This window comes from Lytechinus pictus, chromosome 5 (assembly GCF_037042905.1).
Source record: "Lytechinus pictus isolate F3 Inbred chromosome 5, Lp3.0, whole genome shotgun sequence".
Taxonomy (NCBI): domain Eukaryota; kingdom Metazoa; phylum Echinodermata; class Echinoidea; order Temnopleuroida; family Toxopneustidae; genus Lytechinus; species Lytechinus pictus.
In genome coordinates this window covers 23,433,935-23,457,618 of record NC_087249.1, presented here as the reverse complement: position 1 = coordinate 23,457,618, position 23,684 = coordinate 23,433,935, and the positions used below count along the sequence as shown (strand labels likewise).

At 36.7% G+C, this 23,684-nt stretch overlaps 1 protein-coding gene across 1 annotated transcript; it reads right to left on the bottom strand.

Annotated features, from left to right (window-relative positions):
* Positions 1 to 898: 898 nt before the first annotated feature.
* Positions 899 to 17,093, bottom strand: LOC129262245 (elongation factor 2b-like). The gene is made up of 10 exons (XM_064100062.1): positions 15,337 to 17,093; positions 13,642 to 15,160; positions 12,117 to 12,304; positions 10,568 to 10,776; positions 9,893 to 10,126; positions 7,543 to 7,656; positions 6,134 to 6,272; positions 5,184 to 5,379; positions 3,757 to 3,895; positions 899 to 1,165 (listed from the first exon to the last, which is right to left on the bottom strand). Exons 2-10 carry the CDS (start codon positions 13,881 to 13,883, stop codon positions 914 to 916), a joined length of 1,713 nt encoding a protein of 570 aa, XP_063956132.1. The 5' UTR covers positions 13,884 to 15,160; positions 15,337 to 17,093; the 3' UTR covers positions 899 to 913.
* Positions 17,094 to 23,684: the final 6,591 nt, after the last annotated feature.

The following is a 23,684-nucleotide window of genomic DNA, read 5'->3' as shown; positions in this document are numbered from 1 at the left end:
CATGGCTGAGTACAGGTATTGTACTGGAATAGATTGAGTAGAAATTAGATATTGAAATCATTTATATCCAAGTCCAACTCATAGTCACACACACACGCACACACCCACACACACCCACATCCAAGATTCTAAGCATGAAAAGTAACTTAAAAAATCATACAATATTAAACAAAAAGTAATAATTCATTAGTAAGTGAACAGGTATTCCTCAAAATACAAAAAAGGAGCTTTTAAAAAGAGCCCCCGAAAAAAAAAAATTGTGACTTAACTTTTAGCCAAAGTCAAAACCTAACTCAAACAGGTTTTATAACACACAATCTAATTACAATACATTGTAAAACAATTATAAATACATCCTTTGGTTGTTGATTGTAACCTTATAGTACATATAATTTCCTCCATCCATTTTGTTAATTGGACAAAAAGCTCCCCTTGTATGTTGAAGAAGAGCTTTTTGCAGTGCTCCTGTACCGCTCTCCTTAAAAGTTCTAGAAAGCTTTTTATTGCTCCCCTCATAATTATAAAACTGAGTCCCTGATATTCCATGTAATAAAAAAGAAATAGTGAGTGGATGATGTCATCATTCTCATTTGAATACCGGCTGAGATGTAATAACTATCTCGTGAAATTAGGCAAAACTTCAAAATGCCATTTCTCATTTTACATCCGATTTTGATGAAATTTTGAGTGTAATGCTTGTTTGATTTTTCTCTTTTCATTCAAACCAAACTTTTTGTTGGGGTGGACTTGTCCTTTAATTTAAACTAAATTTGAATATTGGTATAGTTAACTATCAAATTTTGTCATGGGTGGCATGCGTGCCAATCTTCATTGCAACTGCGCCATCAGCAACAAGCAAAAAAAAGCCCCCCCTCAAGCTATGCAATTTCAAAATGGCCTACGCTATATGGGGTTAAGCTGCGGAAAAGGTACTTACCTTCAGAGGAATACCAGCATGGTCTTCTTCCAGATCCTTGAGACAGATCTCTAGATGAAGCTCTCCAGCTCCAGCTACAATGTGTTCTCCAGACTCTTCAATAAGACATTGAACCATAGGGTCAGACTTGGCGAGACGCTTCAATCCCTCTACAAGCTTGGGAAGTTGAGATGGATCCTTGGCTTCAACGGCCACACGTACGACAGGACTCACAGAGAACTTCATGGTCTGTTGGCACAATCATATTTCATCACAAATTAAATCTTATGAATAGCCTTCATTCCAGCCTGGTGATTGTTTCCCTTATAATTCAGTTATTACCACATGAGAAAATAACAGGAGGCGCGTTAGCTCAGTCGGTAGTACGGGGGACTCGTATTCCGGTGACCCGGGTTCGATTCCCACTTGGTGCGCTAGTGCCCTTTGGTAAGGCATTAATCCTCAGTACCATTATGGCCCCCCCCTCGACAATTTTCGCGATGTATCTGCTGCGCAAAATTTTTTGACCTCGCCGCTCACTGACTTTTTACTTTCAAGTCTCGCGCAAATTTTGAGCCCAAATTTGTGACGCCCGAGTACACGGTTACGACATTACGCAACATTATGTAAGTGCGTGTCAGACCAAAAATTGCTCATAAACGTGATTTCATTTACAAATCCAATGCAAATTGTGTATTTAGCCAAAATTCATAAATGTATCATTATTTCTACTTTTACTGATTAAACTTAATTAATTTTGCCTTGTTTATGATCAGAATTAAGTCTGGAACAATTTCCATTGAAAAAACAATAAAAAACAAAAAGTAAAAAAACAAAGAAATACATAAGAAATTCATAAAACAATAAAATACATAAGAAATTAATTTCCAAACTGAAGTTTTTTTTAATTGCGATTGTTAAGAATGCTACAAAGAATATTTTTACCAAAAATTAGCATTCTAAAAGCTTTATTTAGTGAATTAGAGCAAAAAGTATGTTTTATGCATAAATTTGCATAATTAATTCATATAAAATAAAATCTCATTATTTTGGAAAATTTTACCATACAGCCTTGTAGATTACATCGCACAATACCAGCGTGCAAATTTTTGCGTCGCTCGCGCGATCGGCGGCCGAGATCTTAAGGGGGGGGCCATTATCCGGGAAGGACAAGAATCAAAATACCCCGGGAGAGTTAGGGTTAAGCAATGTGAAATTGAATAATTGAAACAACAACATATTGAGTATCCATTTACTGGACAGAATCAAGAACTAGAATTTTAATTCGTCTTGTGGACGAATTAGGTGATCTGTCTGTCATTCTCATGATCACGATCTAATTTTCGATTATTACAACCATGTCAATGCAGTTCAATATGATCATCATCATAATAAACAGACTTTTATCAACGGAAGAACATATTAAATACAGCTGAAGACAACAAATTAGGTTGTGTAAAAGATCTTGTTTTATTAGAGATGCCAAATGCGATTTCGCAAGTGACTACACGAAATAGTGAAAATAATGTTGCTGGAATCCAAAAATGTAGAATCAAGTTTTGAGAAAAATCAGTATTAATAGAGGTTACACACAAATACATGAGCAAAAAAAAAAACATTGTCAAGTGAGTTTCGAACCAAGGATCCTCGCGTTGCAAGGCAGGTGTGCTATCCATTAGACCACAAAACTTCTCAAACTCTCGTTGTTCAAAGAATGAATATTATCTTGAATTGATTTATGACAGTAAAAATTGCCATTGTGATATGCCTCTATAAATTCTAAATTTTGAGGATGAATAATTAATATAAATGAAAATTTTATGACATATTTAGTAAGAATATAAGCTCAGCTACAATATGTCGAAATCTGGGCGAAAAATGATCAAGAATTACGGAGTTATAGTCATATTTGCAAAATTATTAAAACGTCATAAAACAAAAATGGAAAATTTTAGTTCCGACGCCATTTTGATGACGTCATGATAAAATTTAGGGTCAAATGTGACATAAAATCACATCTATAATTCATACTCTATCCGAATATAAAAGAAAATTTAGGGGTCAACGGACTATCTGAAGAGTTATATTGAATTTTGTAAAGGCATGTTTTTGCACAAATTTGGTCTATTGTGAACGCGCGCGTGCGCGCGTGATTCAAACTTTGATGGAAGCTAATTCCTTTACTACTGGTCGTAGAAGGTTGATCAAGGTATCAAATTATTAGAAATTTAATAACAAATGAATTGACATAAAAGAAAGTGAGATTCGACATTGCGTAACGACGCTACGCGCGTGAACGCGCGCGAAAACGTGTGAGCGCGCAAATTCTTGAAATGCTTCAAATGACCTGATTCGTACTCTACTTTGATCAAAAAGTGATTTTGAGCATTTTAAAATTTTGACGCGCGCGTACATGCGCGTCGTGACGTGTTAATGACGTTTGATCACATGGACAGTTGACCCATGATCTGAAGTTAATTTCATGTTAATATTGTTCATTTTTGATGATTGATGATGAAGATATTGTTGATAATGTGATTTTACAAAATGGCGCGTAGATGACGTCACGATGACCATTTGACGTTGAACTTGTTTCGTACACATCGCATGATAACTGTGCATAATTGATAATAATTTGATGAAAATTGATAGAACAGTTTTTCTGATTTTGGTGGAACAAGAAAAGGGTGGAAAAAGAAAAATAAATAATAAAAATAAATAAAAAAGAAAATTCGTAGAAACACAAGAGGTGATCTGTCAGTTGACAGATCACCTAATAAGGATATTAGGAGATTATATTATCCCAAACACAATAAAAGTTCTAGAGTAACTAATCTTACCTTGATGTTATGGGCATTTTCAAAGGTGGTGATTGTGCCAGTCTTCACAAGATACTGATCAACGCCAACCAGACCACAAATGTTGCCACATGGGACTTCCTCGATGGGTTCGGTGTATCGACCCATCATAAGAATGGTCCTTTTTAATCAAAGAAATAAAGTAACCAATTTATACACAAATCATAATCCACATACCGGTAAGTATATACAAACAAAACCATTTAAAGGGGAAGTTCACCCTGACAGCAGAAAAGACAATTGGTGAAGGTATGAGTAAAATCCAAAGATTTTAACCCTATATAGCCCTGGCTATTTTCAATTTTTTTTTCATTTCTTATGTGTTTTTTTGTTTGTTCAACATTATGTTCGTCATTGTCTTTTTTTTTATGGAAATCGTCGCCAACACTATGTCAGTCGTAAAGAACATACAGTACCAGTCAAAATTCCTTGACTCACTTTTACCTGTTAAAACCAGAAAATAGATCCACAACTGAATCTATTGTTCTCTGGTTTTAACAGGTCTTAAATTGTGATTCAAAGAATTGTGACTGGTAGTGTAAAATCCATTTTTTTCAATCAGTAAAAAATGAAAATAATGATACATTTATAATTTTGGCTATATAGAGAATTTGCATTTGATTTGTACATAAAATCACGTTTTTGAGTAATTATGGGTCCGACATGCACTTGCAAAATGTTACGTAACTTCGGAACTGCGTAACCCAGCATCACAAATTTGGTCTTGAAAGTTGTGCGAGACTAGAAGGAAAAATGTAATGTAACGTCGCAGTACAAATTTTTTGCATTACTGATTTATCGTGAAAAATGTTGAGGGGGGACTGTTTTTGTCCTGTTTTTTTTTTTTTCAGAATTTTAATGTTTAGATATGTGACGTCACATGTATCATGAATTAAGAAAATCAATTTAATGTCATTTTTTCCAAAAATTGAAAAATGGTTTTTATTGTACCTTTAGTATATCAACAGACAGAATATATCACAACTGCTCATGAAAGAAAAATTGAGTCATCATGAAATCTATGCATTTGGGAATTTTCTGCATTTTTTTATTTTGGGAAATATCTGCTTTGGTTTGGAATTGCCCTCATGCATACAATCATTATTTGGCTGTAAATCTGTAACTTTTATGAATTTTGGTTATATGCAGAATTTGCATTGGATTTGTACATGAGATCACGTCTTTGAGCAATTTTGGGTCTGACATGCAATTACAAAATGTTGCATTACTTCATAACCACGTACCCCCCCCCCCCCCCCCCCCCCCCCCCGTATCGTAAATTTGTCTTAGAAGTTCAGGAAGACTTGGAGGAAATAAGTCATGAAACGTTGCAATCCAGGCTTAACAAGAATCAAAATACCCCATGACTGTTCAGCTTTTAACAGTACAACATTTGTTTTCCAACATACCTCTGGATGCTCTTTTGGAACAAGTCTTCCTTCTTGCCTGGGATAAAGTTTGGCCCCATGATGCGACATTTCAGGCCTGTGCTGATAACGCCAGAGAAGACACGACCAAAAGCAAAGAAGCGACCTTTGTCAGAGGTTGGCACCATCTTAGAGATGTACATACAAAGAGGAGCCTTGGGGTCACAGTTCTTGATTCCTTGAAGTAGATAAGAACAGAATGGTTCATCCCAACAATGTAAATAATAACAACCTGATGTAGGATTTGATTAATACACTGAAATAATAATAATTATATTTGCTTATATAGCTCTTTAACACTTACTTTATCAGAAGTCACTTAGTGCTCTACAGATGCAGCATAATTACCCTGGTTTTGGCAAATCAGCTGTTACGCGTACTGCGTTACAAGGGGAAAATTCCTGCCAGGTACCCATTAACATCACTTGGGTTTAGTGCAGCACATTGTGGATCAAGTTCTTAATGAAGTAAACTACGCCATGGCTGGGATTTGAACCCACGACCCTCTGATTCAAAGTCCGGAGACTAGTCCACTGGGCCACAATGCTCAAATGAAGAGCTTGGGAAGACAAGTTCCTAAAGCATTCAGGACTATGCGATATGTATAAACTTTTTTAACTGAATTCAAAGTTAAGTTGACAAGACTGAGAATGCAAAACCGATAGAATAATGCTGCAGTCACATTTCCCCTACTGCTCCCGTACGGCAAGTCGAAAAAAGCTGTTTTATTCAATGTGGCTGGTACAAAAAATGTTAAAACGGCCATTTTCAACTCGCCATCCAGGCGCCACAAGTTGTGAAATTTTTCTAAATGGTACCTGGTAATAATATATTTAAAAATGTCCATATAGCTGTGCAAAAAGTAACATGGTCATTACCTTAAAAAAAAAGAATTTTCTACATTAGAAAAAATAAAGAAATATATCACATACCAAGAGCTAATACATCATCATGAGGTCCTTCGTACAGCATCTCCATACGGTATCTCTGAGCAGTCTGTGGTGATGGCAGGTGGATGGTGATCATCTGAAGCATAGTCTCACCGGCAGGTATCCATTTGCGCATGATGGCCTGTATCAAGTACATGCAGTTATCTGTCATTTCTACTCATGTATACCTTCAATGAATCTGAGCAAATAGTCATGACAGTCAAGGGAGCTGTAATTCAAGCATTAATATACTCTACATTCAGCATTTCTCTCTCTCTCTCTGTAACACACACACACCAACTGCATAGCTCTACCAGATACACAAAGTGGAATACCACTGGTAGTCTTGCTCGAATCATGCACTTTACTGGACGCAAGAATTAAAATTGTATCTTTGATATTCATTTTTTTTATTCTTTACTAATTCTTTCTCCTTTTTGACTGGATTCCCCTTTCAGGTCTTATCGTAAAAAAGGATTCATATCAAACATGATACCATTTGTGTAAACAGCCACCAAATTTTATATGTATATTCCATTCATTTGCCTCATATGATAAAATCATCATCTCACTCTCTGTAGCAGTTGAAATGAAGTGAACAATGTCTATTGCTTGGATGGCAAGTAACTAGCTCACTCGTTAAAGTCATTTTATTAGGCAATAAACATAAAATGTTTACATCTACTCACAATGGTAAGGTTGTACCACATCTACTAGATTTAGCTCTACAACTTCCAATGTCGAAATAATTCATCCCGGATGCAGAATTTAAATTCATTCTGGTAAAAATCCTTTTAGACATGACTGATTTTGCTACATTGAAATTCAATCACTATTCTTGAATTCCGATACCATCTCCATCTCCAATCCATTTTTCACTACTTCTAAACCTAGCCAACAAATGTTCATCACTGCGACTTTGTTACCAATTCACAGTGTGACGATGTGCTCTATAGAATAGTGCTTCAACCATGCAATAATTATAAATCAACAAATCAAGTGTGTGTATATTTTTATGTATAAATTGATTCTGTTCGCCACTCATGCATACAGCATTGTGGAAGAGGTTGAGTTGAACCGCGAATGAGGGCTTCTGTCCTCTATAGACAAATGATTCCCGCATAACTCAATATACGCACCCCTTCTTGAGAATTTTGTAAATGCAATAAGAGAATTTGGACAGAAAAATAATATATGAGGTGAGGATTTAGATTTTTTTTTCTTGTTGGGGAACTGTCACAATGTACTGATCCCGGAACTACCCTGGAACCGTCTGGTAGTCTCATCCCTACTTTCTCCTGTGTAATTGACCTATTTCTAGTTCTTTTCACAATTCTGAATCAGCATGTCATCAGCAGTAATGCTCATTCAAATAGCACACTGCCAAAGACAGTGGTAAATGGTTTACTGACCTTGATAAGAGGCTTCCCCTCCAAATCTTTATCGTCACCAGAGAGTTTAATCTCCAGCTTCTCGAGAAGTTTTTTTGTCTGCTCTTTCTTGAAGTTCATGACTGCATCAAACATCTAGAAATACAAAACAAAAAAAATCACTAAAAATTACAATGTTGATGACATTCCCAAGCAAGATTGTTTCTTGAATGCATGTTATCACTTCTTAGTTGAAATATCAAGAAAAGTATGAATTCATACAAATTGAAAATCTGAGCCAATGAATAACTATAATACTTTACAGTTCTTGTTACCAGATAATAAGTCTAATATGTAACAAAAATACTCTGAATAAGCATCCCAAATATCTCTTTGTATCCTTTCATGCACGTTATGTGGTTATTTTCAGTGCTCCTTTTGTTATTAGGTATGAAGCTATCCAGAAAAGTAGTTCATCTTAGCCATTCTCAAAATGTACTTCGGAGCATTTTCATAACCAAAATGCAGGGACCAAATGCAAGGTGTAAATGTACACTTGTTTTATAAGTTTTACAGATATTTTACCAACTATCCGCAGCTCAAATTACTGGCCAATTTGCTTGTGCTATTTTCTTTGATCGACACACCCAAGAAGTCAACAAAACCCTAACCCTAACTAGGCCGGGCTTTTTTGGTTGTTCTGTGGCTGGGGGAGGGGGGGGGGGGTTGATTCAACCCCCCCTGAGATCTTGGTTGCCTATCGCGCGAGCGCCGCAAAAATGTGCACGCTGGTAGTGTGCGATGTAATCTACAAGGCTATATGGTAAAATTTTCCAAAATAATTTTATTTTATATTAATTAATTATGCTAATTTATGCATAAATCATACTTTTTGCTCTAATTCACTAAATAAAGCTCCTAGAATGCTAATTTTTGGTAAAAATATTCTTTGTAGTATTCTAAACAATGGCAATTGAAAAAAAAATTCGGTTTGGAAATCAATTTCTTATGTATTTTTATTGTTTTCTGAATTTCTCTGTTTTTCAACCTTTTGTTTTTCTTTGTTTTTTCACCAGATTTATCGCACAACCTTTTTGAAGCATAATTATGCTAAAATCAATTGCTTTCAGCAGTTTAAAGTAAAAATAATCATCTTTATGAATAAGATGAGAAAACTCAATTTGCGTTGACTTTGTACACAAAATCACGTTTTGGAAAAAAAATTTGTCTGACATGCACTTACAAAATGTTGCGTAATTATGTCTCAAAAGATGCGCAAGACTTAAAAGTATAAACTCTGCGAGTGGCGCGGTCAAAAAATTTCGCGCGGCGGAATGATCGCAGAAAATGTTGAGGGGGGGTTGATTCACCCCCCCCCCGGCCATTTTAGGGTTAAACTACTACTCCACTACATGTATGGCAGAACCTACCGCATCATCCAAATCCAAGATGACTACTATTGATGCATAGTGCTAACAACAACTCATGTTACATTTTAAGAACCCAAATATATTTTGATGATTTGTAAATAATTCTTACAAAATATTTTCCCAACTTACTACGCTACACCCTCAAAAAAATAACTCGGCTCTATTTCCCTTTGTGACATCATTAGTAAATCTTCAGCCGATTGTTAATAGTGAGTTAACAGCGGAATGTAGTTTGCCAGAGCTAATCGTCAGTTAGCGGTCTCAACATTAGAAGATGCAATATCCCACATGCTGCAGCATCACCAACAAATGAAGGGCAATTTTAAGGTATTGTACTGTATAAAAGCATGTCATCTGTGAGCATGTGCTGAGCTGTGGGAAGTTGCCTAGCATTGTCTTTTATAAAATGTTAGTGATGCTGATTCAGATTGATAAATGTCAAGGAGGAAATGAGGTGGAGCTTAGCAAGTTGGAAAATATTCTTTTAATTTCTTTACTACACTGCTGCGCAAACTTTATTGACTGTGCAGCTTGGTGATTTAGTGACTTAAAAAAAACAATAAAAAGCAATAAAATACATAGGAAATTCATGGGGGGAATTTTTTGTAGATACTTGATAGAAATGTAAAGAATTATATCTTCTCCAAAAATTAGCATTCTACTAGCTATATAAAGTGAGATAAAGGCAAAACATACACAAGAAAAATTTAAGGCAAAATAATTTGCATAATTGATTAAAAAATATATTGAAAAAAAAAAATCAATATTTTGAAATTTTACAATACTGTCTTGTATTTTCCATCCGGCTCTATGCGTGTGCAAATTTTGGCGGCGGTCAAGCAATCAGCAGCTAATAAATCTGGAGGGGGGGTCAAATTTACCTCCACCCGTATATCCTGGTCTGAAATAGCCCAGTTAAATTAGGGTTAAATCCACAATTAGGTAGTCAAGTTGGGGTATACCTTGTAGATAGGATCCAGGATAAACTGACAGAATCCTCGTACATAGCCTTCGCCTCCAACCTTGTTCCATTTCTTCTCTTTCGGGTTGAAGTACTGGTCACCCCAGAGTCTCTTCATAAGCTTGGCTGGTTCAATCTTGAACTTAGAAGAATAGATCTCAGCAAACTGCTTCAGAGTGAAAGCCCATCCATGGAGGCCAGATCCAAAGCCTACAGTTCCTGCCGATGGGTCAACCTAAGTTACAAAATACATTGTTAAATGCAATTACAGGAAAAGTGGTATTTCATGAAACCATTGTCACCGTCTTAAATATCTGTCAAGTGCTTAGAAATATTGTCTCGATGTAAGGGAACCAGATTAAGGACAAAGCCTAAGTGGTAATACTTCTTCAAGAGCCTTGGACAAACCACAGAAAGAATAGGGATAGTACTGTAATACAATTATATTAGAAATTAATTTACATTTAGAAAGCAATAATTTCCAAAATATTTACTCTCAGATGGATTTTTTTTGCCATGAACTATACCAATGTCACTTATTTTCTTATTTTTTGGAACACCAGAAAGGGAAATACATTGCGATTTCCTAATTGACTTGGTCAGATTCTGGTGTGACCAACTCAAGCTGACTCTTTACAACAATAAATTTTTAAGTCTAATCCCCAACAATACCAACCTGAATGTTACCCATAGGTCCATCATCATCAGCGTATGTGGCAACAATTACGTTGACACTCTCAACAATTCTCTGGAAGGTTTGGTAGAGATCTTCCATTTCAAGCTGAAGCTCCAGAAGAGCGCGGTCCATCTTGTTCATGAACAAAACAGGCTTTATTCTCTCAGCGATGGCTTGTCTAAGAACAGTCTCTGTCTGCACACAAACACCTACAGGGACAATAAGGCATCAGACACATTTATCATTAAGTCAAAAATTTATCAAGAGAAAATTAAAGAAACACGACTCAGGGGCAGAGGTTGTAATCTCTTGGTCACATTTGCTCTACGGAGGCCGTACGGCGAGTTGAAAACAGCCGTTTTGTTAATTTTAATTCAAACCACCTATATTATATGTAGTTGGACAACAAATGTTAAAACGGCCGTTTTCGACTCGCCGTACAGCCGCCGTAGAGCAAATGTGACCAAGGTATAACCAGGGATGACCTGGTGACGGGAATTGCCCCCCGGCTAAAAGTTAGCGCAATGTCATTTCACAACCTTTTCTCTCAAAGTCCTGCCAACTTTTTGACACATTTGCACACCAGGCGATGTGGTTTTGAAATTACATGTTCACTGTAAAAATGCATGTCATACCAAAATTACTAAAAAATGTGATTTCCTGTAAAAATCAAAGCAATGTCTGTTTCTAGCCAGAATTGATACATGTAAATATCATTACTTTTACTTGTACTAATTATAATGAATTAATTTCATCACTTCATAATCAATCAATTAATTACACCCTGGTAATTAGTGTTTATGATCTGAAGTGTTCCCAGCAATTCCAATTGAAAAATCAATAAAAGATACGGATGTTTGAAGGTTTGCAAGGTGGTATTAAAAAATTGCGGAAATAGTTTATGGTACACCGTGTGTTAAGTCCTGGAGGGACAGAGATAAGAAGAAAATAGAAATGGAGGTGAAATGGAAAAGAAGAGAAAGTGGAGGTTTGAGAGTAGATTATTCTCTTCGAAAACAGTGTAGTCCTTTAAAGGACTAAACAAAAAGGAGAGGAAAGCTGATTAGTAGGCAGGCTTGAGTAGGTGGGAGAAGGCTGGCTTTCAAACCTCCACTTTTTCACCTCTCCATTTCACCTCCATTTCTATCCACTTTTCTTATCTCAGTTACTCCAGGACTTTAAAAATGGTGTACCGTTAACCATTTCCACAAATAAAAGATACATAGGGAATTTCAGTGACAGTAAAATATATATGAAAATATTTTGACCTTTTTTATGTGCATTTGATCGTTATCGGTAAGAAAATTCAGGGATAATATTCGTAATTTACAATTATATTCTTCTTTCATGCATAAATTAGCATAATTCAATAAAAATAAATTTTTAAGACTTAAGAACAATTCAAGATGCAACGTTTGCACAAATACAGTCATGGTGAAGTGTGTGTCAATTTTTGTTGTGATCTTTCAATCAACTAGCGAGATCTGGGGGGGGGGGCATTTTGTCATCCACTAAACTTTGAGTCTTATGACAGTTAAAACCTCCTTACCACTGACACAGTCCACAACAACCAAAGCTCCATCTGTAACACGCAGAGCAGCCGTCACCTCAGAAGAAAAGTCAACGTGGCCTGGGGAATCGATGAGATTGATCAAGAAACCACGGTCATTTACGTCCTTCTCTTGCGTGATGAATGACATGTCTTTTTCTGACAGCTCATAGTACATGGAGATGGCTCTATGAAACAAAAATACAGCAAACAAACATGTAGTCGGCCTGGTATAAGTAGACTTGAGTTCTCTTGAAAGGTATGGATAAATTTTTCTGGCCCAATAAGAATTATTCATAATAAAAAATACCTTTAATTACTCGATATGGGTCGACGATGTCAACTAGACTAAGCCTATAATCATTATCAAGGAGGCCGGAGCTTTTGTCTTTGCCTTTACGGGTATGATGTGGAAGACTATGCTCAGTGGCTGCAATGTAGCATTGCCTAATGTATTTTCCTGTTAAAAAAAAAAGCATCTTTTTCCCTGCTTTATAATCTCGAAAAGTCAAGTGCAGCTAATCCAGAGAAACAACAAGGCATAACCGATTTAGTGTCTCGCCCACTTATGAAAAAATAACCAGAAATATCGTTATTTGCGAGGGCACGCAACAGAATTGTATCAAAATTTCATTGTGAATAACTGGGATGTAATAACACTTGTCATAAGAGTCTTGCACGTAAAAAATAAAAACTGTTGCCATATTAAAATGACCAAAAAAGTATTTTTTCACCCACGTATAGCCCACTCCTATTATAAAGGTTGTTTTACATTATTTAATTACTATTATTTCTAAATATTGTTTTTTTTTTTTTTTAATGGTTGTTTTGTGATGAAAACTTTTTTACAGCAAAAAATGCAGGGCAAATGCTCTACAATATGCATGTAATTGTAAATCTATCATGATCTAGCGTAATCGGTTATAAAAAAGGCAATAATGTCCTTTATTCTTCATTTTCCTCTTTTTCCTAAAATTTTTTTTTTTAAATACTTTTTTCCTTCTATACTAAAATTTTGATTTCCATTACTGCCATTTCATGGTCTTTTTTTCTTTATTCTACAAATAATTCTTATTTTCATAGATTTACGTAGGAGAAAATGATTATTCTTCGTATTTTCACTAACTTTCGAGGCGTACAACACAAATAGCGAATATCCTTATTCATACAATCGTGCAACACTTCACATTCGGTGAATAGGCGAAACCTTGCACTCATGCCTATTTGCTATTTGTATATCCAGCACATGTGGCCTGATGGAAAAAAAATTTGAAGTAAAATACCAGGCTTATATAAGATGATAACCAAGTTCAACTGTAATACAGATGTATGTGCTTCCATGAAAACACCTTGTTCATCATATTGATCAGTGCCAAGACATTCATGTTTCAAGAGGGCAAGGATGGTAAGAAATCTAGGGTTGTGTGAGTACCTCCATAGGGAAATCAGAAAGGTTTGGAGATACATGTTGCATGTAGATAAAAAAGCAAACATTACTCAAATTAAACTACAAATCAATACTAACGTAGACTTGATGGTAATACAACGCTCCTGTTCATCCTTCCTGGTGTCGGTGAATCGCATCTCACCAGCCTTTGCAGTGGCAATGATTCCGGCCTTGCTCACCAAAGAGTCAGTCAGAGTAGACTTGCCATGATCGACATGAGCAATAACAGACATGTTCCTAATGTTCTGTTTTTTGTCCATGATGGTACGGATCTGATCTATTGTGAAGTTCACCTTAAAAAAAAAAAAATGACATAACATTTAAAAGTAGCCAAATAAACTAAACACCAAAAGGAAAGTACAGAAGAATACACTTATATCCATTAGGCAAGAAAATAATGTTAACCTTATCTTCAGTTAGTAATCCCTACATGTGGAGAAAAAAAAGGAGTATTTTCACCTTTCAATATCAATACTACTACCTCTACAAATATATTACGTGTTTACATGTATGTGCATGTATTTACCATTAAGATTTACAGGGACAGTGATTTTCCATTTCAGAAAATCTAAGTCTGTTTCAGCATGTCTGAAAACAGAATTTCCATTTCCCCATAGACTCTGTAAAATGAAATAGTGATAATTCTGCTTACATACCATGTAGAAATCAATACAAATATTATGCACTGAGTAGCGATGTCACAATACTCGCGCTGGGCAAACTTCACTGGTATTTCAATAAACACATTTAACATGAATACACCTATTCACCTTTCACATAATTAGCATTAATTTAGGGTTGAATGAGATTTTATTGATCATCTGGGGACTTTTTGCGATATATGCGTATCCAAACTAAGCTACTAACAAAGAGAACAAGATGGCCACTTAAACCAATATTATTCTCATGTTATTTTTCTGGTTTTTTTTTAAATAGGGGAGAGGGGTAAATAAAGGCAACATTTTTTTATAATTCCAATCATATCTCTTTAACCAAATATCTCTTTAACCAAATAGCCCCTGAAACGCCCGAGACTGCCCTTCCTGTTACACACTGAACCGCCCTTAACCGCCCGTACGTTTTATTTGCGCTATAGTATCTCTTGTATATGATTTACCGTGGTAATATTGCGTGTGCATACTGTATAGGTTGGCTGCTATATCGATCTGCATAGAAAAGTGTATGCTCCTATTGAGTATAATAGAGAACAAGTGGAATGCCTCTGGCGGTCTCACCTGCATCACACGATTCAATATAGCAGCAGTGCTGACTTTGAAAACTACTATAACTCGCACAAGATACTCAGTGATACTTGGTTACTCTTATGTCCACGTTTTATGAACTAGACCAATACACTATAGAGATATGATGGTATTTCAACAAATACCCCCAACATGGCCAAAGTTCATTGACCCTAAATGACCTTTGACCTAAATCATGTGACCTGAAACTTGCACAGGATGATCAGTGATACTTGATTACTATTATGTCCAAGTTTCATGAATCAGATCCATAAACTTTCAAAGTTATGATGGTAATTCAACAGATACCCCCATTATGGCCAAAGTTCATTGACCTTTGACCTTGGTCATGTGACCTGAAATGTGCACAGGATGTTCAGTGATACTTGATAACTCTTATGTCCAAGTTTTATGAACTACACCAATATACTTTCAAAGTTATGATGGTATTTCAACAAATACCCCCAATTTGGCCAAAGTTCATTGACCCTAAATGACCTTTGACCTAAATCATGTGACCTGAAACTTTCACAGGATGATCAGTGATACTTGATTACTCTTATGTCCAAATTTTATGAACTAGACCAATATACTTTCAAAGTTATGATGGTAATTCAACAAATACCCCCAATTTGGCCAAAGTTCATTGACCCTAAATGACCTTTGACCTAATTCATGTGACCTGAAACTTGCATAGGATGATCAGTGATACTTGATTACTATTATGTCCAAGTTTCATGAATCAGATCCATAAACTTTCAAAGTTATGATTGTAATTCAACAGATACCCCCATTATGGCCAAAGTTCATTGACCTTTGACCTTGGTCATGTGACCTGAAATGTACACAGGATGTTCAGTGATACTTGATTACTTATGTCCAAGTTTTATGAACTAGACCAATATACTTTCAAAGTTATGATGGTAATTCAACAAATACCCCCAATTTGGAAAAAGTTCATTGACCCTAAATGACCTCTGACCTTGGTCATGTGACGTGAAACTCATGCAGGACATTCAGTGATACTTGATTAACCATTAACCTTATGTCCAAGTTTCATGAACTAGGTCCATATATTTTTTAAGTTATGACATTTCAAAAACTTAACCTTAGGTTAAAATTTTGATGTTGATTCCCCCAACATGGTCTAAGTTAATTGACCCTAAATGACCTTTGACCTTGGTCATGTGACATGAAACTCAGGCAGGATGTTCAGTAATACTTGATTAACCTTATGGCCAAGTTTCATGAACTAGGTCCATATACTTTTTAAGTTACGCTGTCATTTCAAAAACTTAACCTTCGGTTAAGATTTGTTGTTGTCGCCGCCGCCGCCGTCGGAAAAGCGGCGCCTATAGTCTCACTCTGCTATGCAGGTGAGACAAAAACCGATTGACACGCATTTTGTAACATCACTTATCGAAGCAGGGTCAAACCTATTGTATTTGCGGTGTTTACGAATGGATCGAGGGATCTACAAAAGATCGGTCTGGTAAGAAACCTCTCATTTTTCATATTTATACTAAAATAATTTTAATCTATGAACCTTCATACGCCTATTGCATATACGGTAAAGGTTCATAGATAAATAAAATCAAGAGAAACAAACCGATCTCACTGTCTAATTATGTATTTCTTAGGGAAATCCATCCTTGTTGACAAGTCATCTCGCTTATGCATAAAGTCTATATGGCAAGCATTTCAAGGCTCCGTGATCAGTAGCGGCCCACGTCCAATATGGGAGACTGTCTCCCATGAGATTATCTCCCATATCAAGATACTTTTATCAAGAATTTGGGTATCCAATTTCAGAGACAGTCTCCAGTTTGGGAGACCAATTTTCTTTGTTTACATTTGCTGCAAAAGAATTAACTTGGCGGCAAATAAAAATGTGATACTGATAAGCAGATTCCTCAACTCATGAAAAATTACCCCTTTTCACCGTCTACTTTTGTTTTTATAAGGTTTTTTGTTGTCATCCACACATGAAACAAATGGGCTCTGACCTCAGTGGGACAAAATTTTGGGTGGAAAAAAAATCATGCTTTTGTTGGTGTTTCTTTGTTCTTTTGCAAAGCAAGTGTCCAATATGGGAGATTGTCTCCCTTTGGAAAGTGTCTCCCTTTGGAAAGAGTCTCCTATATTGGCCGTGCACCTCTACTCAGGGACTCGATTTTAAGGCGCGCGAGAGCGATTTTGCGCTACATGATTGGCAACTGGCTTAGTGCTTTAGGCCCTAGCTAGATATTTATTGCTGCAACTTATTTCATTATACTTATAAGCTAAGGGAAACATTGTCATCATTCACACAAGTACTATGAAATAATAAAAAAAATATTATTTTATGCAATAACATAAGAAAACAATGTGGGGATTAACCCAGGGAGCTCCCGCCCGCTGCGCGGGAGCCCAGGAGCTTACCGTGTATTTGACCATAGTCACCGGACTAGGGTGATTTATGGTCTGAATATTTCTCCAAATGAATTGTGAAAACAGAAAGTATACAATTACCACAATTATATGGATGAAGGTCTAACGAGTGGCAGTTTCCTGACATCTGGGCACAAACTGGAACCTCAAAAAACCGAAAAGTTCTCTCCTTCTACCCCCGTCTCGATCGGCCATTTTTGTTAAAAATCGTAACAAAATGGCTGATCGAGACTGGGGTAGAGGAGAGAACGTTTCGTTTTTTTGAGGTTCCAGTCTGTGCCCAGATGTCAGGAAACTGCCACTCGTTAGACCTTCATCCATATAATCGTGGTAATTGTAAGTTTCTGTTTTCACAATTCATTTGGAGAAATATTTAGACCATAAATCACCCTAGTCCGGTGACTATGGTCAAATACACGGTAAGCTTCCTGGGTTATGTGGGGATGTGACATCAGCCCACCTAAATAAATAGGTATATCAATTATCATTACTGAGTAATATTTCTAAATTCTACTCTAGTTGAGTAGTTCTTGGAGGAAAACAAATTTGAATAAACATAATTTCATATACCGGTCATGCCGGTAGGCCTAGGCCCTAAAATACAAAAGAACAAGTGGGGATGTGACATCATCAGCCCACCTACTCGACCTAGGCTAATGAATATTCAATAATTCATGACTAGGCCTACTATTTTCACAAAATATTGCTAAACTTTAAAATTCAATAACTGTTAAGTGTTAGGCCTATTTGTTATCCGATTTTGATGAAATTTTCGGCATTTTGCTCAGTGAATTCTACTCTATTTATCAAGCTATACCAATACTTTCAGCCCGGACCATCCCTTTTTTCAAATAATTCACACAACATCAACAGTCAACAAACATGAGTTAGGGACAACGGTATATTCGGTACTTGCTCTATCAAAGTCCCTACATACCATTGCGAGTGCGTCGAGCGCGTCCGTTGATCCTACGAAGCCCCAATAATGCATCCCTCTTGACTGATAATTTCACCCTAAATTCAGTTATTTCAGGTAGCTATGATATATTTGGCATTAAAAGGATCGGTAATTATTTGTCAGTAATTATTTAGTATTCTATATTTTCGAATGGCTTACCTCTACTTGTTCTTTGAATGGGAAAATATCGTACTTTGTCCTTGTATTCCACATGAACTGCAGAGTTTGTATGTGTATAAAGTCAATGGGGAAATTCAAAGTTTTGCACACGCGACCCGTCACCATGACGTCACCAGGATTGCGTGTGAGCGAGCTAAGTTTGATTTGGGGGCGGCACCCTCCAAAATTTGACCAATAAAAATTCTGCATTTGCTGCATCTTTTGGGATTTTCCCTAAATTCATGTCTCAGGGACCGTCTTGGAAGTGCATGCTGAGCTGTATAATCTTTTTGAAGGACCCACCCTATTCTACTTAAAGATATTCAATTAAAACATCTTGGGGCCCGTTTTGGGACTTTTCATTCTTAAAAAAGATGGTTTTTAGACGAAGTCTTATATCTAGATTAATTTAAGAAAAAAAAATTAGTGAATTTATTTTCAAATTTTAAAATGCAAAGCAAAAACCTCCATATGACGTGTACGTGACGTAATTATCGTCATGAAGTTGAAGATCGCGCGAAGTGGTGGGAGGGGCCTATCGCGAACGTAGACCATGTATTAGTCTTGATTCAGGCAATTTTTATGATTTGTAAAGTTCGTTTAAACTCTGTAACGTTGTGAACGGATATCATCCAAATAAAATAAATGAAAATAATTTTAAAATGTGAAAGGATGAAGGCTAGCACAATCTTTCTCTTAGGAACATTCAGCCCCCCCCCCTCCTCAGTTACAAATGTTAATCACGTGTAATCGCCGTGATACAAGGAGAGATGTTTTGGAAGGTCATGTGTGTGTGAGATATTGCACATGGCATAATGGCGGCATATACGTGTGATACAGGGAATTCTGTACAAGGATGTTTACACTTGTGTGTGAGAAGGTCTGTGACCGAGATGGTGGCATGGGAATAATGGAGTTAGAGTGGATTTAAAAACTGCGTGTGTAAAGCATGGACCTGTACGTTGCAACTGTACATTCGCTCTGGGGGCTAAATCCCAGGGCTAAATTAAAATAGGGGAATCCCCCGGTGTGTATAGTTTGATTAGTAATCAATTGTTAAGGCCTACTAAAGTATATTTTGTTTATTAAGAAATCTAAGAAATCAATGTTTTAAGTTGCAATGTTTACGCACAATATATGTATATATGCCCTCTCACAATCACACACATTTAAGATTTTATTTCTAACAGTAACATACTGATTGTTGTAAAATTAGGATACAAAAATTACTCGACGAGATGTCAGTTATTTTTTTATTTTCTAATGTATAGGCGGAGGGGGTGGGGGATGGGTTTCCTCGGTCCTGCGCCCTTGCTCTTAGCAAAAATAAATAAATGGATATCAAAAAAAAAATACCTGCAAAGAACCCGTTTACACCACCCCCCCCCAAAAAAACCCCCTGAAAATTGGAGGCCATTTATATGATTGAGCGGAGAGTTGGAAAAAAACGTTTTCGGTGAGAGACTCCCCCCCCCCCCACCCCCCCCCCCCCCCGCTGACTTTTACATCCGTAATCTGCTTTTTTATGGGAACATTCTTCTAACACTTCGTCTATCTTGCCCTGTCATGAGTGAAAATATAGTTCAAACAGGGATATGCAATATCCCTGGTTCAAACATGGACCTTTTAAAGCGTTGACAAAAAGTGGCAAAAAAGTCACGCTATTATGGGGCTTTTATACCAATGTAACCCGATATGAATAAATTAGGTATCCAATGCGACTGTCAAATTGAATTTACATCTGATTTCAAGGGATGTGCAATAGGCCTATATTGATTTTTTTTTTACACGGGGAGGGGGCCTACATAGCTCGTTTACATTTCTCGATTTTACTCCTTTTTCCGCCATGAGTCTCAACTTCCTACATGGGATATTATGGAGGATCGATGGGGTGGCCCTTAATTACCCCTTCTATATAGCTATCCCAGTAGGGGTCAGGGGTTGGATTCTGAATTAGGGTGGGGGTAAGGGTATCATCATGTAACAACGATCAGACGAGAATACTCACTTTTTAATTATTATTCTTTTTTTTTTGTTAAGTGAAAAGAGTTGCCCCCTCCTTCGGTGTCCCTGGTCGGTGCCGGTGAGTTTTCCAAAAGAAAAATATTCTGAAGGTTGCTATGGGGAACTCTTCGTCAATTTTGAGATATGACATTATTTCACTTATTTCACAAGTCATAATCATGAACATAATACAAATATTACATCAGAAGAATGAACATGACGTACAAATCAGACATGGCATCATTTATTTAAATTGAATAATACGGCGAATAGAAACATGAGGGAACCTGCATTAAAAGGCAACGTTTTATTTCTTCAGTCTGCAGGATCCAAAAAATATGAACTCTTCATGCAGGACAGCACAATAAAAATGATAATTTGATTACGTAAAGAAATGCCAAAAATATTACAACTGTAAAGAAAGTAATTCACATGGACTTTTTCGGAATAAGGAGGGTGTGAAAGAATAAGTTGTTTCTGTGAAGTTGCCGCGGTGTATACTTCAAAAGATTAATGCAGAAGGGTGTTGACAACAAAAAGAAAGTAATTTACATGGATTTTTCGGAATAAGGAGGGTGTGAAAGAATTTGTTTCTGTGAAGTTGCCGCAGTGTTGACAGACATGAAACAGCCTGTCCGATAAGGTCTTGGAAGCCAGACATTCCGTCGTCTTCGGTGGGAACATTTCATGAGATAAAATGAGTCATGTTTTTTTTTGCGTTTTCACTTCTGATTGGGTCAAAGCATTCATGTGCTGACCAGTGAAAAGCACCCCTTTCCATTGATCTTTTGAATGATCCCATGATGGGTTAGTGTGTCCTAGCCTGAATTATATAACACGAGAATACCCCCAGGGATCCCTGAGCTGGTTGTACCCCTGCCTTTCCGGTCCAGGGAATACTCCAGATGGACGAGGGCATTTACCACATCAGGTAAGAATCATCCATTACAATTCATAATTATTAATATGTAATTCAAATTTTATTTTCCACTGCGGAAATGTTCAAACCTTATTAATGTATTTTTATGTTATAGAGAGAGAATTTGAAATAAACATCCCTAAACCTCACTTAAATTATTTTAAATTGCAGTATATACAAATATTAATTTTAAATGTTCTTAATAACTTGATTCTTTTCCATGAAAACATTTTTTTCTCATACACTGACCCACCCTTTCTATAAAAAAAAAGGGAAGATACGTCCCGGTTTACGTCGTTATATATTATAGGCCTACAGAGATAAAATCACTGGCTTTTACCGTTATCTGAGATTTTTTTTAAATCATGTACGTATATAAAATAACAAAGAATATATAGGGGGGGCGCCGAACCCAAAATCCCGACAATTAACTTAAACTTTTCCTTCAACCATGCATGATGTCACTCAACACCCCTCCCCACCCCCCCCCCCCCAAAAAAAAAGATAGCAGTTAATGAGGAAAAAAACATTCATGAGCAAGGTCGACATCCCGTCCTTTTCGTAAGTGGGAACAATTTCACGGGAGAATGCTAATGGTAGAGACTGGGAGGTAGTTTTTTTATTTTTTCTTGGGGGGGAGGTAAGGCGACTTAATCAGATCGATAAAAATATCATAACTGTCTCTACCCCCCCCTCCCTCTTTCCTTATTTTTACGAGCGTGTAACACCTCAGTCACATTTTGATCTGATTTACGGCAGCCGTACGGTGGTCGAACACAGCAGTTTTATTCATTTATATTCAAACTATTAGTAACCAACCCACCTAGTATGATATAGCTATTTTTTAAAATCTTTAAAACGGCTGTTTTTTTTTATTCACCGTTCTGCCACCATAGAGCAAATGTGACTGTAGTGTATCTGATATAAAAAGGAAACATTTACAGAAAATAACAGAAAAGGAAGAGGAACAAAAATAACCTATATAAAAATTTTCCTCCAACCATAATGTCCCTCAACGCCCCCACTCCCAATACAGAGCTCCCTGTCCCTACCAGAGCATTCTCCTATAGCGTATTTCTTTGTTCCATACGAAAGGGGGGGGGGGGAGAAAAGAAATATGAGAACATCGAGTAAGGTCGACATTCAGTGGGAACAATAAAGGTGAACATATTTTCCTGGGAGAATGATCTGGTAAGGACAGCTAGGTGTTTTTTTTTTCTGGGGGGCGGTAATTAAGATCGAAAAATGAAAAATAAATAATGATCACTATTTTGACTTGGTCTTTACCCCTCCCCCGCGTAAGCCACTGGAGCCTACAACAGTCCTCTACCTCGGTCACATTTGTTTATACGACGGCCGTTTTATTCATTTTTATTCAAACCACGGAGCTATTTAAAATGTTAAGACGGGCGTGTTTTTTTTACTCGTCGGACGGCCTTTGCATGAGCAAATGTTCCGAGGTAGTAGGCTGCCAAAATTAAGAGACAGAGCTCATGACATGATTATCAGTTCGATGAATTTAATAGATGTCAAATATCACCATACTCTAGATCAAATTTAAAGTAACTTAGTAAGGAATCAAATCATAACAATGCAACAATAATTTAACGATCAAAATATCTGCATTCTGCTCTTCTTCGAGCTTGATGACTTCACAAATTAATGGCACACAAGCAATATCTGAAAACAATTTAAATACTACTTTTCCCTCTCTGTTTTCTCTCATTTCCTTGACTCACTCACGCTTTCTTTCTGTTTTATCAATGTTCGATGGACGTACATTAAAAGTGACTTTAACTGGGTGGAAATATTTCGGGACCGAGATCATTTATTGAATAACGGCGCGGGACGCGACGTCATTTACAAGACTATATTTTGGGGTCATCGGACTTACGCGATGCGCCAACGATCACCTGATATTTTCGCGCAGCTGTCTCCGTCCCAAACTGTCTAAAACTGGCCGCAAAGCCTTATTGACACAAAGCAGCGCGGACGGAGTCAATGGGGAAATTGAACGTTTTGGGCCAAGTTTGAACCCTTTTTTTCTAATTTCATTTACATGTTGGAATAACAAGACTTATTTGAATGGATAAGTACCACTTACTTTAAACAAGTAGCCTAAGTGATTTTAATATTATAAAACGAAGGAGATTTGTTTTTGTTTTGCTTCATTGGGGTCCCTACATGAGTCATGACTCATGAGTGACTCATGAGAAACAGGAGTCAGAATCAAAATTCAAGGTAACTAAGACATCACATTCACACTTTTGTCTTTAAAATGTTGGCGGGCCTATAGATTATAACAAGGGCTCCCTTGCTTACTAAAAAACATTGAAATTAAAATAGCGCAGTGCGTCACGCTCAGTCATACTCATACTCATGCACGATTACTTCGTGTACGACTCGACTG